Raw genomic sequence first — 15,656 nt, 5'->3', positions numbered from 1 at the left:
GAATTTATTTGGTGTAATGAACATGGTGTCTGTCTATACAAAGTTATTTACAATGTGTTCTTTGAAGAACTTTTTCATATCTGAACACCCAAATTTATTGATGATAAAAAAACTTCCAATATATTCAATTGTACAGTATTGGCAATGGCATCAAAGTGGGAAAAATGATGTACACGGGCTACGGTGTAACAGAAGATAAATCTAATGGAGAAACTCTCCTGACTGGAGTTGTGTTGTTAGACAGCGGGTTGAAGACGCAGGGTAAGGTCAGGTCTGTAGAAGGCTCTCCTTGTTCTCGCACGGCGGAGATCTGTCGCAACAAAGCCTTGCCTTCCTCACGGGCCTGAGAAAAGACAACAAATTTGACATGATCTCAGCATTGTTCTAATCAACTGGAAGCCTGTTAAAAAAGCTTCAGTGTCGATTACATCAGAGAGAGATCTAAGGAAACATACGTCATTGTAGTCACAGCAGCGCTGAGCGCAAAGAGACGCCTCATCATAGAGTTTGTTCTTGAAGTAGTATTGCCCGAGATATCTCAGAGCGGTGCTCACTTCAGCATGCACCAACTGCTCCTGTGATCACACAAAACACATTCAGGATTTATAACCATCACAACGCATTCATACGATAGGTACCTTTATTTTTATTGTGATCAAATTATTTTAATATTAAAATGAAAACGACCGTTCACCTTCTTTAAAAAATATATGCTCTAATCGTGCATGTTAATTTAAACGATACTTTAATATATTTAAGCAAAAATACTTAACAGCACTTTACTTTATCCCAGGAAAGTAAATGTGTTGACTCACAGTTATGAAAAAATTGAAAAATATATAATATGGGTTCACGGACCCAAACGCCACACAAGGGTTAAACAATGTTTCTTTTCTTCTAGTATAACCGAGGCCAGTTATATACCAGTTCCCTTTTTATAGTACAAAAAAAACCTAACACCCTTTTTAATTGTCTTTAAAAATTTTAGTATTCCAAAAGAAAATGTGTGTGTGTGAGTTATGCATAATCTACTCCAAGAAGACTTACACCACACGAGAAAATATCCTGAATGTATATTATGTAGCACTGTGCAGCATCATCAGATTCATTCAGTTGCTCATGAAGCCTAAAAACAAGCAAACAAGAGATCACCACAAAATTAAAACAATTATCAGTATTCACACGAACACATTTCTACCCATGACATAAGGAAACAACTCACTTTGCCAGCTTTAAAAGAGCCATTCTTTCCACGTCCCCAACAGAATACGCTCTCCAGTAACACTGCGCCCACAAAAACAAAATGATGGAGAAAATCAAAGCTTCATTAAAACAAAAGTGTTTACATGACAATCTATATAGAGAGTACGGAATCATCACTTACCTTCTTAGCCTCAACCTGTTGAGATAGCTTTTCATAACATTCACCAAGAGCTACAAGCATTCGGGAGTCATTCGGCCTGAACACAAAAAAACATTGTATACTCAAAGCAAAATTAAAACACAGAAAGACCAGTTCACACAATGCTGTGCTCACCTGAGCTGATGGGCTTTCCTGTAGTAATAAAGCGAGTAGAAAGGCATTTTTAGGATCTCGTAGGTCTGTCCGAGTCCGTACCAGGCACGGTAGTCCCTTTTGTTCACTTCAATCGCGTGTCTAAAGACACATAGAGGTCATGCATTGATAAGGACAGTTTAGAGACACATCAAGCGTGCACGTAGAACATGATGTACCTGTAGGCCTGAATGGCAGCGGATGTGTTTTTCATCTCCATATACTCGTGACCCATGAGAGTCCAGGCGCCCAGACAGCGTGGATTCAGCTTCAGCGCTCGCTGAAAATACAGAGCGGCTTTCTCATGTTGAGAGCGCAGGCTGTAGTAGTTCCCTGTGGAAAGCAAATGAAATTAGAAGTGTTTATGTCAAGTGTTAATGTGTGCGTCAGGGTCAAACACTCACCTATAACGCAGCACGTCTCTACTCTATATTTATCTATCTCCACCAGATTATGTGCCAAGTAGCTGAGCTCGGGCTTCATACTCTGAAGGAAAACAACAGATTTTTGAATAAAAAGCAGTTTCCAGTCATCCACAACACTATTTCCAAGCACGTACGCGTACACAAACTCATTCGGCGATCTCACCCTAACATAGAGCAGGTTGGAGAAAGTGTCCATGTTCTCGATGCGGAATGGATCCTGTTCCCGCAGTTCATTAAACAGATATAACGCTTGATCTATATCTGAGGAGGATACACCAAAAAATATCGTGAGCATAAAAACGTGTATCGTACAGCTCAAGCTTAATATGGAAGTTTTTCCGTCACCATAGATGCACCTCGTATGTTGTGGTAAGCCACGGCGATCTGGGAAATGATGTAGGTGCTCTTGGCAAACCCAGCTTCCATTAGACTCTGATATTTCTGGAGCGCCTCTTTGATCATCTGAAGTTCTGTGTACATGTGTGCCATGAAGAAATCCCTTACCCAACAGTCCGGCAGAGACAAAGACTTGAGCTGAGAAAGACAGAGGAGATGATGAAAATGTGTCTCCATTAGTGTGCAATGTGCATGATGGGATTGATAAAGACGTACCATTTCAATGTTGGTGATGAGATTGCACAGCTCCAGCCATGATCCCCAGTGCAGAGGGAGGGCGTGTGTGGCGGCTACGAAGATCTCCACCGCTTCCTTTAGCAAATCTAGTTTCCGAAGGACTACCCCATAGCTGGTGAGAAATAAAAAGCCCACATTAACAAAAGGTATTTTACAAACACTACCAGAATTCCAAGTGAATCTGTAACATTTTTTTTATTACTGATTTGTTTCTGGAATGATGTAACGTTAAACGTCAGGTCGTTACCCAAGAGAGTACACACAAAAAAAACGTTTAAATAAACGTTAAAATGGTTTCAATAGTCTCATAAGTTGTTTCCCCTTTCTTTTAAGATGATAAATGCATTTATTTGACATCTCTAGCCAAGCACAATTGTAAAGATAGTTTCATAGTTTACAAAGACAGTTTCCATTTGAATTAAATATTATATTTCTTCCTATTTCAGAGTCGTAAAGTACCATTTAAGAATCGCTTCTCTAAATGATACCTACAGATAAAGTGCAAATCCATCCAGCTCGCCTGCACTGTGTTTTTTGCTCAACTCCACCCGCAGCTCTCTCAGGGCTTCGTTTCGGACCTGACCCTTTTCCAAAGGACCTGCAACCAGATACACGCTTGTTTCCGAGGCGTCAGACACCACCTGTGTTGGAAACACCGTGTAAAAAGATCTAAAGCTTCTCTCTTACCAAGACTGTCGACCGTTTCGTCATCTTTCTTCTTTTCACCCGACTAAGAGGACAAACAACAGGATATACATTTATTCTATTTTCCACATACCTTCATATAAAACAAAGCAAAAAAGACATTTGGCTCTCACCAGATATCGTGAATACATATACAGAAAATATGCCTTCTGACTCCGGCAGCCACGGAGGAAATATGCAGCTCGATCGTATTCCTTCAGGTCAAAATATGACTTGGCCAAACAAAGAGCATCCAAATCCTGGGCATCCTCCTGGGAGATGGAATAAAATCATTCGGTCACATGCACTGTGGTAGACAATGATTGTTTAGAGGATAATGCCAATAAGAGTCCCACAAAAGAATGAAACATCACTGAACTTTAAGCAGCCATACAAAGAGGGTTGAAGAGCTTTAGACTGACCTCGGTTAGCTCAGGTTGTGGGGCGATCTCATTCAGAGGAAGAGGAGCCAGAGAAAACGCCAGCTCGGACGCCCTGTGACACAAAAGGTCAAAACTCTTTTTAATCCACTAAAGAGAAATACATATGAATGAAATGGAAGCTACAGTCAAGTTATTTCACATGCATTCAGCATTGGATGTGGATTATAAGCAGTGACTTTCTGTATGCTACTTTGTACTTGCAGTCTTGCGCCCTTCATTTTTACATCTGGTTCATTATCTCTTGTGAGCGACCCGTCTAGTGTTTAAAGCATTAACGTTAGGTGTCTACCCTTACTTCATGTTGTTAGCTCACTAAGCTGCCATGCTAGCGAGCGGTCACCCAAGAAAACACTGCAATATAAAAGTGTTCCTGTAACGCTGGCGTTAAACACAAAAATAAGAAATATATTTGTTTACCATTTCACGCTGTGGACGAGTCCTCTTTCCTTGCATTGTGCTATAATGGAAATAAGTTGTTTCTTTATTTGAACCAAGTCGCCAATCTCACTGCTGCGGGTAGCCGCCATTTTTCATATATACGTCAAACCCGAGCGCAAGACGTGATTGGTCAGACGAGTCGACTGGCTCACAAAAGACCGTAGAAAGAAAGAAATTCACTCCACCGTTATATACAGGGATGCGCATAAGTGGTGCGCAAGTGCGCATGCGCGACCAAAATAAAAATGCGCTCTGTAAACAAGTTTAGAACGCTCATTTGCGTACTGACATGGTTGAAACCTTTTGATGCACAATCACTGTTTTAGACCGACTAAATGTAATACTGGATAAGATTTCCGTTTGTACTGAATGCTGCTAAAACTACTGATATGTCGTTTGTTCCCGGTGTTAAACGGGACCTGGGTGTAAATGATGAAAAACGGAGTATTGGTAGCTCCGCCTTTGTTGGTTCTGCTTTCGTTACTAGAGAAGCACGCGGCGCGCGCAGCCTCTGTGAATGTCTGGAACTGCGCTGCGCTGCGCTGCGCGTCTACCAAAACACCGCTTCTCTTAACCCCTTAACCCGTTAACTGTCGATACACTTTTTTGAGGATTTGGCTAAAAAGTGATTTCAACTTTTAAATCAGTGTAACTCTGGAATGCTTTTGTCTAGAGACCTAATCTTGGTCTTGTTTTAAAGAAGAGATTCTACACTTTATTTTAAAAGTGTCTGAAGTTGAAAAATGAAATAAAAAAAATAGTTATAGCAGTTTAATTGTACATTAATAATAATAAAATAATCAATAAACATTGTTTTATTTGACTAAACAATCTTAAAAAATGGTTCAGTCAAAAAAAACACCAGAAAATTAAAGAAATACTTCTAAACAAGTTTTGTGTCAAATTTCAAGCTGATATCACAAAAAATGTGGTTTCTGGGATAATTTGAATCGCAACACCAACAACTGCCACTAGGTGTCATATAGGCTCCAATGGTTTACTGCATACAAATTACAAATTAAACTTTCTAAGAGGACAAGCTGTTTAAACTTGACACTTGCACGCAGCTTGTGTTTCTCGATGCTATACTCGATCCCAGCTCCGCACCACAAGTCTCCATGTGCGTTCGCAAGTGCACTTCCCAGCAACCTGCCAAAAACCAAAAAGGTTGTCGTTTTAGGTTTCAAAATTGGTGTTGAAAATTAATATTTACTAATGTAAAAAGAAAAACAAGAAGAAATATATTATCATTGTATTTTAAGTGTACTTTAAAGTAATATAAATATAGTATTATCCCACTTTATTATTTTGTTTATTGTTCATTAAAAAGTAACTAATTTTTTAATTTTATTTTTAATGGGTAAATATAATTTGTCACACTATGTGCAATGTGAGCACAAAACCGAATCTCCAGGTGCTCTCTTGAGAACCAGATAGAAAAACTTATGTGCACCCCTGGTTATATGTTATTTAAAAAAAAAGAAAAAATTGCAATGTATAATTAAAAATTTTTATTAGTGAAAAAAAATCATACCCGTGATACATACAGACAAAAATGGCTAAGCAAGATAAATATAGAAGTAACACTTGAGGGAGGACACAGGTACAGTAATAATATGGCAAGATCTTCATCATCTGAGACATCATTCATAATAATAGTAGATGTCATTCATAATAATAGGACATCATTATATAAGTGATTTTATTATAATTATATAAACGTAGATAATTCTGATAAAGATATTGGTAATGATAATTCAAATTTTCGATTTTATAGAATGCGATGTATTATTAATAAAGTCATTTATGTCACAACTCTGTCCTTCCTATCATGAGGTTTCTGGTCTGTGGACGGAGTTGTGACGGTGCCATGTCTTTTGTGCTTGTTTTGTTATGTGTGGAGGACACGTGGCCATTGTTGTTTACTTTGTGCTGCGTGTTCTCCTGTCATGTCGTTCAGCCCCGCCCTCCTGTCTCCCGTAATTATGCCCGTTGTGTGTGATCTCTGTCACCTGCCCGTCACGTCTCTGGTGTAATTGTCCCTCGTTAGTGTTCCCGTATATAATGCCCCTTTGTTCTCTGTCTGTGGTCGGTTTGTTGTCAAACACGTTGTCTATGTGTCCTTGGTTTAAAGTAAGTCAGATCCTAGTCTTTTGTTACTCGGTCCCTCCGTTTTATTCCCCCACGTGGGAGGTGTTTATTTTGTGTGTTTTTTTGCATCTTTGCCTGTTTTCCCCCTTGTGGGATTTTGTTTCACTTGTTTTGTTTGTTTGAATAAATACCTTTGTTATATCTCTTGCCTGCATCTGGGTTCTTCCACTCCGCATTTCGTGACAATTTAGAGGCGTTATTCATGAACATGTTTATTGTTTATTTTAGTTGGGTTTTAAAACAAATCATTTCTGCTTTGCATTGTATTGCATTGCATTATTATGTTATTATATTATAGCAGTTATTTAACATGTTCTTTTGTAACTCATTTGTTAGTATTGAATGTTGTTAGAAAAAAAGAGAGATTTGCACACACACACACTCGCACAAATACTTATATTGTCCTAGTTTGACCAGTGACCCTGATATGCTGTCTCCTGCATGGTCTCGATAATATAAGTTTATATAAACCTTGATGTCCAATGACCTGTAAATGCAGACATTTACAGACATTTAAAACGTCAACTTTTAAATGCTTAAACTGTTCAAAGACGCCCCAAAGCAAACTATTTATGTAAAATGTGTGGGCCTGGAGATATAACTGTTGATAAAGCCACTGCTGTGAATGTTGTGAAAGAGCTGAGTTTGCAGACCTTCATGTAAAACAGATTCATTAGACATTTCAATCATCTGACATTGGGTGACAGTGTAAAGACATACTGTACTTAACAAACAAAATAGATGGAAAGCACAAAACAAATTCATATTTTACTATTGCATCATGCACGGAAGATCTCCTATATGAGAAGGAGGTTTTCAGCAAGTTAGTTACTCCTGACTCTCATCTGTGCTGCTCGAGCTGAACGTATTTGGGGTTGTCCAGGTACAGTTATACTTGTGAAGTTGTGGGGGTTGATGAGATTTTAAAGAGTTGAAAATATTCATTTATTGTAGTTTTGTGGCATTGTGTTCCTTTTGAATGCAGATACTGATGTGTGTTTTGTTTGCAGGTGTGATGGATTTAAAAGATAAAGTGGCCGTAGTGACAGGAGGAGCTCAGGGTTTGGGCAGAAGCTTTGTTGAAATACTCCTGAAAAATGGTGCAAAGGTGAATTACTAAAAATGCTTTTTTAGCAATAAAATTAGTTTGCCTCCGTAGGTCCAGCCACAATGCTAAATAAATGTTTATAATCTGAATAGAGCTAATCTAATGTTTTCCATACAGCAACATTTTTAAATGTTTTTTTTTTTTAATACAGGTGGCTATCGTCGACATGAATGAATCACTGGGAAGTGAACTGAAAGCCACACTTGACAATGAATACGGCCCAGACAGGACTGAATTTTACATTGCCGATGTGTCATCACAGGAGCAGTTTGCAGGTCTTTAAAAAACTCTTCAAATCTTTTATTGTCTAGAAATTATTAAATAATCTGTTGACAAAAGTAAAAGATGCTGAAGAATTCCTTTTCTTTACAGGTGCGTTTCAGAAAGCTATAGAAAGGTTTGGGTGCTTTGACATTATGTGCAACAATGCAGGGATTATTGATGAAAAGAACTGGGAGAAAAGTATCGCAGTGAACCTGGTAGGATTCAGTTCGTCTTTCTACTCCATCCAGCATCCATCTTTCCATCTATCCACGTTTTGTGTATTTGATCAATACAGGGGGGAGTGATCAGGGGCACCTATTTGGCTCTACAACAAATGAGGAGCGAAAAAGATGTAAAAACTAAAAAAGTGATCATCAACATTTCTTCTGTCGCAGGTTTGATACTGCTCTGCTTCATGGAAATCTCAAATTATTTTAAAGAATGAATATGAAGTTGTTGACCGCTACCATAAATTAATATACCAGAAGTAAATCTAAGTGATATTTAAAGTACAATTTGTAAAGTTCCATTTTCCATTTTGGCAGGTCTAGGGCCGATGATAACAGCACCTGTCTACAGCGGAACAGAACATGGAGTCGTGGGGTTCAGCCGTTCTATGGCAGTATGTATTTAGATTTTAGTTCTGGTGAAAGAAAATAGGCAATGAGACCACAACTTCACAATCCACTTTAGTTACTTTGAATGATAATGTGGTGCACACCTTTGCTAAATAGGTAGATATTACTTTTTTATTTGCATGTGTCAACAGGCTGCTGTCAAGGCGGCCAATGCCAGCGTGAGAATCAATGTTCTGTGTCCGTGGTTTGTGAACACAAGCTTGATGTCCTTTCTGAATTCAGAGGAGCAGATTGGGCATTTTTGTCATTTTAAGGACGTGACAGAGAAGGCATTGGAAAAACATGGCATTCTTGAGTGAGTTAATATCCTTTCAATGACGAATAACATGCAGAAGCTATTTGTCTTCTATCAATCCTTCATTGTTTCTTGTGGTGTTGTTTTGCAGGACTGATGATGTCGCCAAGGCCTTTCTGACTCTTGTGACAGATGAGAGTAAGGAAGGAGAAGTGATTTTCGTTGACACGGATGGTGTTAAAACCGTTCCCCCTCCTGGACGTCCCAGCCGAGAGTAGCCAATCAGCTTCTGATTCATTGGCCTCGTGTTTCTAAATCTAATGCCGCATTATATGTTTGAGTGGATGGGTTTGCATTTGAGCTTGAGTTGTCTGCTTATCATGATTTTGAGAATAAAAGAACTCAAGCCCTGAAGAGCTGAAATGAAAAGAAATGAGATCTGCTTTATTCATTGCAGTGATTGTTAACATGTAACACAGTAAATGATCATGCATTAATATATTGACGTCACTAATAAAAATCATTACAATAAAAATACTGATTATACTGAGTGTTCAATGTCATTTTGTTTTAATGCATAATATAATCTAAACGAGCTAAATTCAAAATTGATAATTAAAGTGAATCTTTCTTTAAATAGGAAGTTAAAGTGTAATTTAAACTTTTTAAACAAACCAAATTTCTTCTAAAACTTGCATCTGAAACACATGTGGTGATGTACTCTTCAATCTTAAAATTCATTTTCAAATCACTTAAGTTTCTTTCTTTTAAAAATCATTTAAAATGTCTGTTGGTTTTTCCAGTTTTAGTATCAAAAACAACAGTAAAAATGAAAAATTATAATACTTGATGAAGGAATTGTCTACAATGTAGACTCTACATCATTATAAATACATTTAATTTTACTTTACTACAATTAAAACTTTAAAAAAGTTTATGTTTATTAAATTAAATACTGGCTTAAAAACTAATAAAAAAATAGAAATGTTTTGAAAGCACTAAAATTATAATAATAAACACAAACTACTTTATATAGCAACATAAAAAATAAATAATAGAATGACAAAAGCATATAACAAAATTTGCTATGAATGCAAATAAAATTAACATAAAAACTAAAATATAAATAAACTAAAACAAAACTATAACAACTATAAAAATAATAAATGATACAAATATTATTGTTGATGGTGCTTTATAAAAGCAAAAAGCCATTTGAGTTGTCTGGTTTATTGAAATGCACGGCTTCAGGCAGGGGGTCATACATGCACTCTTAAAAATAAAGGTGCTTTAAAGGTTCTTCACAGCAATGCCAGAACCTTTTTTGGTTCCATAATGAACCATTCAGTCAAAGGTTATTTAAAGAATCATCTCTTTCTTACCTTTTTATAATCTGAAGAACCTTATATGAAACAGAAATGTTCTTCTGATGTAAAAGGTTCTTTATGGAACCATTTATACAAAAAAGATCCTTCTATGGCATCGTGAAGCATGACCATACAGCACATACAGTATTTCTCAGCACTGACGGTGTTTGACTGAATTTTGTTTTTACTGATGTGTAATACTGAAATTAAACAAATATCACAATTTTTAATAACTATTTCCCACGGACAATTAAGTGTTCCTGTAGCTCATCTGGTAAAACATTGCGATAGCAGCACAAAAGGTTAAAATTGATGCATGCAATGCAATATAAGTTGCTTTGAATACACGTGTGCCAAATGCATTAAATGTAAAGTATCTAAATACATGCAGTTTTGTTGTCATTCCATGGATGACTAGATGACTAAAATGTCAGTTTCTCATGTGTATGTGCTGTAGGCCAGGGTGGATATGGATATTTCAGACTTGTTTTGATAGATGTGATCAGATAGAAGAACAACGGCTGAAAGATAAGTGAGTCTTCATTTACACAGCAAAATAACATTTCTTAAAGAATGAATAATTATGTTTTGTAAGCGTTTGATAGAAGCTAATCAAAACCCTTTTTATATATACAGTATTCATACATATACAGTAAAGCCGCAGAAAAAAATAAAAGACCCATTTCAAATTTTCATTTAATCAGCATTTTTAAATGTTGAAAAGGGATATATATATATATATATATATATATATACTGCTGTACAGTTAAAACTAATGCTTCTTTAAGGAGAACAGTTGGTTTTTCCCCGAAATATTTAATAAAACAATTAATAGTGCAGTAACATCAACATCAATATTAAGACAATTTTGTAATAGGTCATCCCACTTTATTTAGTATTTCAACTGTAACCTTTGTGTTAGCAAGGTGACCACGATTCTATTTATTAACTATTAAAACACAGTCTATCTTTTTTGTAGTACGTTTGATTTTGAATGGCCATATTTGTTTAGAACAGAGCAAAACTAGCCATGCACTTTAGATGGATATGATGTCGGCATTTTTCAACAGCATTATTACACTCTAAGCAAAAACAACACCCTTATCTTCATCATTAAAATCCTGACAACAATATTTTCTTTATTAGTCTTTAAAATTTAGTTATTTTAGATGGAAAAATAACGGATTTCCAAACATGGCAGCAAATATTAAAATCAGCGTTCTAACACTTTGTGTAGTAGCCTTCATTGTTATACGAGGTAGTCAATCTCATCCACCACATGGCCTTCTTTGATGGAATCGGTCACCCATGATTCACGAACGATTTTGAACTTCTTCCTATAAAGACGCCTTAGCGTCTTCAAGTCCAGAATCCTTCCCTCATCATCTACTATGACATGCGAGATTCCCTCCTTCAGTTCCTCCACAACTGAACCACCATGAAATCTGAATTCTAAGGCTCGTGTGTCCAGACACGTACCCTTGATAAGCGTATGCGGATCTCCTAAATCAGCACACCGGTCAAAGTATGCACCAAAAGGCCTAAAAATGCTAGTGTGCAAGTCATCCCAAGTGTACTTTGCTTCCATCTGTGCCACAGACGAAACCTCAGCGTCTACTTGTCCGATCCTTCCAAACACATCCCTGAGCAGCTGTTCATTCGTATCGACGTAATAACTGTCTCCGTACTTATCGTACTCCTTTGCGAAATGTTCCTTCGTGGGCGGTGACATGTGGATCATGTGACGCGGCTGCCATGGTACAACCTGCTTCTTTTCCAGACACTCCACGAGCCAGGCAGCCCACACAACATCGTGCTGGTCTGAAGAGATGAGGTTCTTCACCCTCAAGTTCTGCACGGCGGCGATCACGCAGTACGTGTCCCTTCCAGGGTTCTGAACGACGATACCTCCAGCGCGTGCCACGTACTTCTCCAGCTCCGCCTTCGAGCGCTCGTCGTTTCCGTTGATGACGCAAAACTCCACCCCTTCGAACATATCGGTCTCTTTGGCGACGGCTGATAAATCCTGAGATCGGAAGTGGTCAATGATACCGATGGTCTTCTTGGGCTTGGCCGCAACCTTTCGCTTCTTCTTTTCAGGTAGACCCTCTTGGATGTGTAGATGTCGGGACGCAAGTTTTCCAGAAGCCTTGGAACGGTACTGACTGAGTTCGGTCAAGTTCATGCATTGGTGCCATTCCTTATCCTCTCGGATTCGTTCTATTCTGGGGAAGCGTAAGGTGCAGCTGGTCTTGTACATTTCGCTGGAAACGATCTCCGCTGCTTTGACTTGTATGATGACGGAGTTTTGCGGTTCTATGTAAACCTCTGGCTTCTCCGTTCCGCACAAGATGGACGCCGGAGGATGGTTTTTGTTGTAAATCTTCCAATGCTTGGCCAACTTCAGTCCGAGATCGTAAAGTTCTTTCAAAGTGTAGCCCGATCCGATGCGACAGACCGTGTGGAACACCGTGGGCTTCTCCCCGGGACTCGGCTCCTCGGCCACGGCGCAAAGAAAATGCGACAACATTCCGCTTCTCCTGCCTTTCCCCCAGTAGCCACCCACTATGAGCAGATCCAGTTCATCCATCAGACCATCGACATATTCCGGTTTAATCTTCAGCCATTCTTTACCACGTTTATCGGGTTTGTATATAGACATCCGGTCCTTAACCATAATCCCCTCCTCCCGATTGTCAATGGCTTCGTTGAGAGCGTTCACCACTTCTTGCGTTGTTCTCCCTTCGGATTTAGAAACCAGCTGGAAACGGCCTTTGAGGGGGGTGAAGATGGTATGAAGAATTTCGTAACGCTTCTTGAGGGGTTCGTTTGCAAATTTCTCGTCGTTTAACAACAGCACATCGAACACACAAAAACAAGTTTGCAGTTCCGAGTCATCCACCAACCTTTTAATATCAAACTTACTGCCTTTCTGCATGAAGGTCTCAGTCGTGGGGTTATAGGCCATCATCTCGCCATCCAGAATGCAGTTCACCACGTGAGGTTTGAAGATGTTGTGAATGTACGGCGTGAGAGAGCCCTCCAGTGGAGAGGCGCCGAACTGTTGCGTGTACTCGTAAGAGTTCCTGGTGTAGTATTTGTACACATCTCCAACTTTGTGCAACTGAATGCGTTCACCATCAAGCTTCGTCTCAACATAGAACGGCTGGTTGCACATTTGCTTCTCGATTTGTCCGATGTTGGCAATGGCAGCCAGCATTGGTTTAAAAGCAGAAAACAGATTAATGGACATCTCGCTTAGCGACACGGATGGGTCGTGAAGTTGCCTGCACACTTTATCCAGATCTGTTGTGACGTTGTAAAATTCCGGTGCATCTGAATGAAAAACCTTTAGTATCGTCTCTTTGCTAATGCCAAGTTTCATATCCTTAAGGATCATCCTAATAAGCCACTTTTGCTCCAATGCTGAACTCTGGGTTATCACCTGTAAAAGGCTTTTCTTCACCTGATCCTTCTGTTTGCTGGCATTGTTGAACGCTACCGAATCCAAAAAGTCATTGACTTCTTTGAGGCTTAAATTCCCCTTGCTAGTGCACCTGTTTTTGAGGACAAAGTACGCCGTGAGGGCAAAGTCACCTGTTTCCCCTTGGGATGTAGTCGGGGCTCTGTAATTCAAAAGTTTGTTTGCTTCAGGTCCATTCTTAGGAAGACCTAAAACCTCAATGTAAAGTTTGGCCAGCATGTTCTCTTTTATACCGTAAGCCATTCGCTCTCGCTCAAATGGAGGCACGATGAGACGCATGGCTGGGTAGAATGAGTCTGTGGTGCTTGTATTGTCCTTGTGAAGCGCCGCATGGAACTTCCTCCATGAATCTATGAAGTCCTTCAGGATCATGGATTTATCTGGTCGGAGTTTGGTCTTTTGGATTTTCTCCAGAACTGTGCAGAGGTTGATGAAGGGAACTTGTGCGGCAACAGAGGTCTGTGTTGTGGCATCGCTTTTTGAAGAACCTTCCATCATTGCAGAGGACATCTGTGAGAATCAAACAAATAAGTTAAAATACATACATACTTAAACCCAAAGAGTATGACTAACTAGGACATCATGAGAAATGTTATTGACGTGAATCTTTAATGCGGGTGTTGAGTTGGTATTGGAGTAATGATACTACTATACTGTGTTCACTTCTACAAATGTGACACAATTGAAACAAACCTGTTTATATTCAATAATATTCAAAGTTTTCAAAGGCTAAGTAGGCTATCTGACAAACCTCAAACATCAAGCTAACTTCTGACAAGATTTGCCTATCCCTTATGAAATTTAACCATGGTTCAACAATAGCACAAATTGACCATGTTCACGCTATAGTAAATGTAGATTACCCATGCTATTTGTAGTAAAACTATAGTAATACAAACGATAATCAATCTAACGTTACCAAAAACAACATGGTTAGTAAGTTACCCTTAATAATAAAACCATGGTTGTATTAAGAGACTCTCCTCACAATATCTAACACGCTCCACACGATTCACACCAACTATAATCTATTACAATCAATAATATTTATTCATTAGAAAACATATAAACAAAATGCTATCAACCTGTGAGAATGAAGACTGGTGGGTTTTGAAAAGTTTACTTCCGCATTACTGACAGCGACGTTCAAAGCGATGTCTACGTCATGTGTTAATTTAACAAATAGACAATTGCATGTACATCCATGTGTAATGCTTTTCAATAAAATTATATCTCTTGTTAATTTATTTAATTTTATTTGTGTGACGAATCGCTTTTATAAACGTAATTCGAGCTACATCGACTGTCAGGACGTATTTTGATGTAACACACGGAAATTCCCCTCGTTTCCGTCAAAGCCACCACCTTGGTAACAGCGCCATCTATGTAAAGAAAATATTAACAGTTCCATCGATTCGTATTGTGATCGGTTTCTAGTCTTTAAAAATATATAATTGCATATGATGTATAAAAATATTTTACTTGGTGTCATTGCGTGCTTGAATACCGATGATCGCCGCCTGGTAACTAAGGAGACCATTTTGTTGGAGTTTTGGGAGACGAATGTTGTCGCATTCGGGTCTGATAGTGGATTCTACTTGCAGTAGTTATTGGTTGTTTCATGATATGCCAAATGTTTTTGGTCAAAAGTCTTGACGGCAGGCAAACCAGTTCAGCACCCTCTTTTACATTATGTTGTAACGGATGCAGGATTTATCCAGATTCTCTTAATCTTTTGTGCTGAACTGTATTTTGTGCTAAATAATGAGATATAAAGTATTCGCAATTTTGTGTTGTGTTTGTTCCACAAATTGTAGACAATGCCTCTGTAAAATATAATTTTAATACCCAATCATGTTGACTTGCAGTTATTCCATCTAGTTTTTAGTTACTTGTCCAGCCTTTTGTTGCCCCGTCTAAACTTTTATGAGATGTACGTGCCTTTGTCTTGTCTTCTGAAGCGCACGCACCGGACTTTAGGTGGCGCTCGTACACTAAACATTTTTCAGATCACACACAGATACGATGATCATTACAAGATTTTGTTTACGTATTATTTACATAAATGCATAATTTTTATATGTACTGTAAAGGTACTGAAGTAATACTGCTGAAAAAGTTCATATTACATAATAAAATGCAGAATCAATATAACGTTACGTTGTTAAGCTCTGCGTGTCTTAGCCAGAAAATAGACTGAAGAAAAGCATTTGGTAAAATGACAAAGAAGA

The 15,656-nt window shown here is 38.4% G+C and overlaps 3 protein-coding genes across 3 annotated transcripts; 1 reads left to right on the top strand and 2 right to left on the bottom strand.

The window, feature by feature from the left end:
- Positions 1-171: 171 nt before the first annotated feature.
- cdc23 (CDC23 (cell division cycle 23, yeast, homolog)) lies at positions 172-4,373 on the bottom strand. Its single transcript, XM_057360825.1, has 16 exons — positions 4,158-4,373; positions 3,720-3,792; positions 3,432-3,569; positions 3,301-3,343; positions 3,106-3,211; positions 2,593-2,725; positions 2,337-2,514; positions 2,144-2,241; positions 1,960-2,041; positions 1,735-1,888; positions 1,538-1,657; positions 1,385-1,460; positions 1,223-1,284; positions 1,048-1,126; positions 456-575; positions 172-343 (listed from the first exon to the last, which is right to left on the bottom strand). Exons 1-16 carry the CDS (start codon positions 4,265-4,267, stop codon positions 179-181), a joined length of 1,737 nt encoding a protein of 578 aa, XP_057216808.1. The 5' UTR covers positions 4,268-4,373; the 3' UTR covers positions 172-178.
- A 2,710-nt stretch (positions 4,374-7,083) lies between these two features.
- zgc:56585 (uncharacterized protein LOC393297 homolog) lies at positions 7,084-9,120 on the top strand. The gene is made up of 8 exons (XM_057360490.1): positions 7,084-7,212; positions 7,340-7,437; positions 7,589-7,712; positions 7,810-7,916; positions 7,997-8,096; positions 8,247-8,323; positions 8,471-8,634; positions 8,726-9,120. Exons 2-8 carry the CDS (start codon positions 7,345-7,347, stop codon positions 8,850-8,852), a joined length of 792 nt encoding a protein of 263 aa, XP_057216473.1. The 5' UTR covers positions 7,084-7,212; positions 7,340-7,344; the 3' UTR covers positions 8,853-9,120.
- A 654-nt stretch (positions 9,121-9,774) lies between these two features.
- On the bottom strand, positions 9,775-15,248 carry LOC130570095 (DNA ligase 4-like). The gene is made up of 2 exons (XM_057360213.1): positions 14,511-15,248; positions 9,775-13,935 (listed from the first exon to the last, which is right to left on the bottom strand). The coding sequence occupies exon 2, from the start codon at positions 13,933-13,935 to the stop codon at positions 11,191-11,193; it is 2,745 nt and encodes a 914-aa protein (XP_057216196.1). The 5' UTR covers positions 14,511-15,248; the 3' UTR covers positions 9,775-11,190.
- Positions 15,249-15,656: the final 408 nt, after the last annotated feature.

The sequence above is a fragment of the Triplophysa rosa genome, linkage group LG19 (genome assembly GCF_024868665.1).
Source record: "Triplophysa rosa linkage group LG19, Trosa_1v2, whole genome shotgun sequence".
NCBI classification, from domain to species: Eukaryota; Metazoa; Chordata; class Actinopteri; order Cypriniformes; family Nemacheilidae; genus Triplophysa; species Triplophysa rosa.
Note: the sequence above shows the minus strand (reverse complement) of the source record. Positions and strands in the feature narration are given on the sequence as shown.

Coding starts and splice junctions, on each gene's coding strand:
- cdc23 (XM_057360825.1), bottom strand. CDS start 4,267: ATGGCGGCTACCCGCAGCAGTGAGATTGGCGACTTGGTTCAAATAAAG. Junction 3,570..3,719: donor CACAACCTGAGCTAACCGAG/GTCAGTCTAAAG, acceptor TCCATCTCCCAG/GAGGATGCCCAGGATTTGGA. Junction 3,344..3,431: donor ATATGTATTCACGATATCTG/GTGAGAGCCAAA, acceptor TTGTCCTCTTAG/TCGGGTGAAAAGAAGAAAGA.
- zgc:56585 (XM_057360490.1), top strand. CDS start 7,345: ATGGATTTAAAAGATAAAGTGGCCGTAGTGACAGGAGGAGCTCAGGGT. Junction 7,917..7,996: donor AAAGTATCGCAGTGAACCTG/GTAGGATTCAGT, acceptor TGATCAATACAG/GGGGGAGTGATCAGGGGCAC. Junction 8,635..8,725: donor GAAAAACATGGCATTCTTGA/GTGAGTTAATAT, acceptor GTTGTTTTGCAG/GACTGATGATGTCGCCAAGG.
- LOC130570095 (XM_057360213.1), bottom strand. CDS start 13,935: ATGTCCTCTGCAATGATGGAAGGTTCTTCAAAAAGCGATGCCACAACA.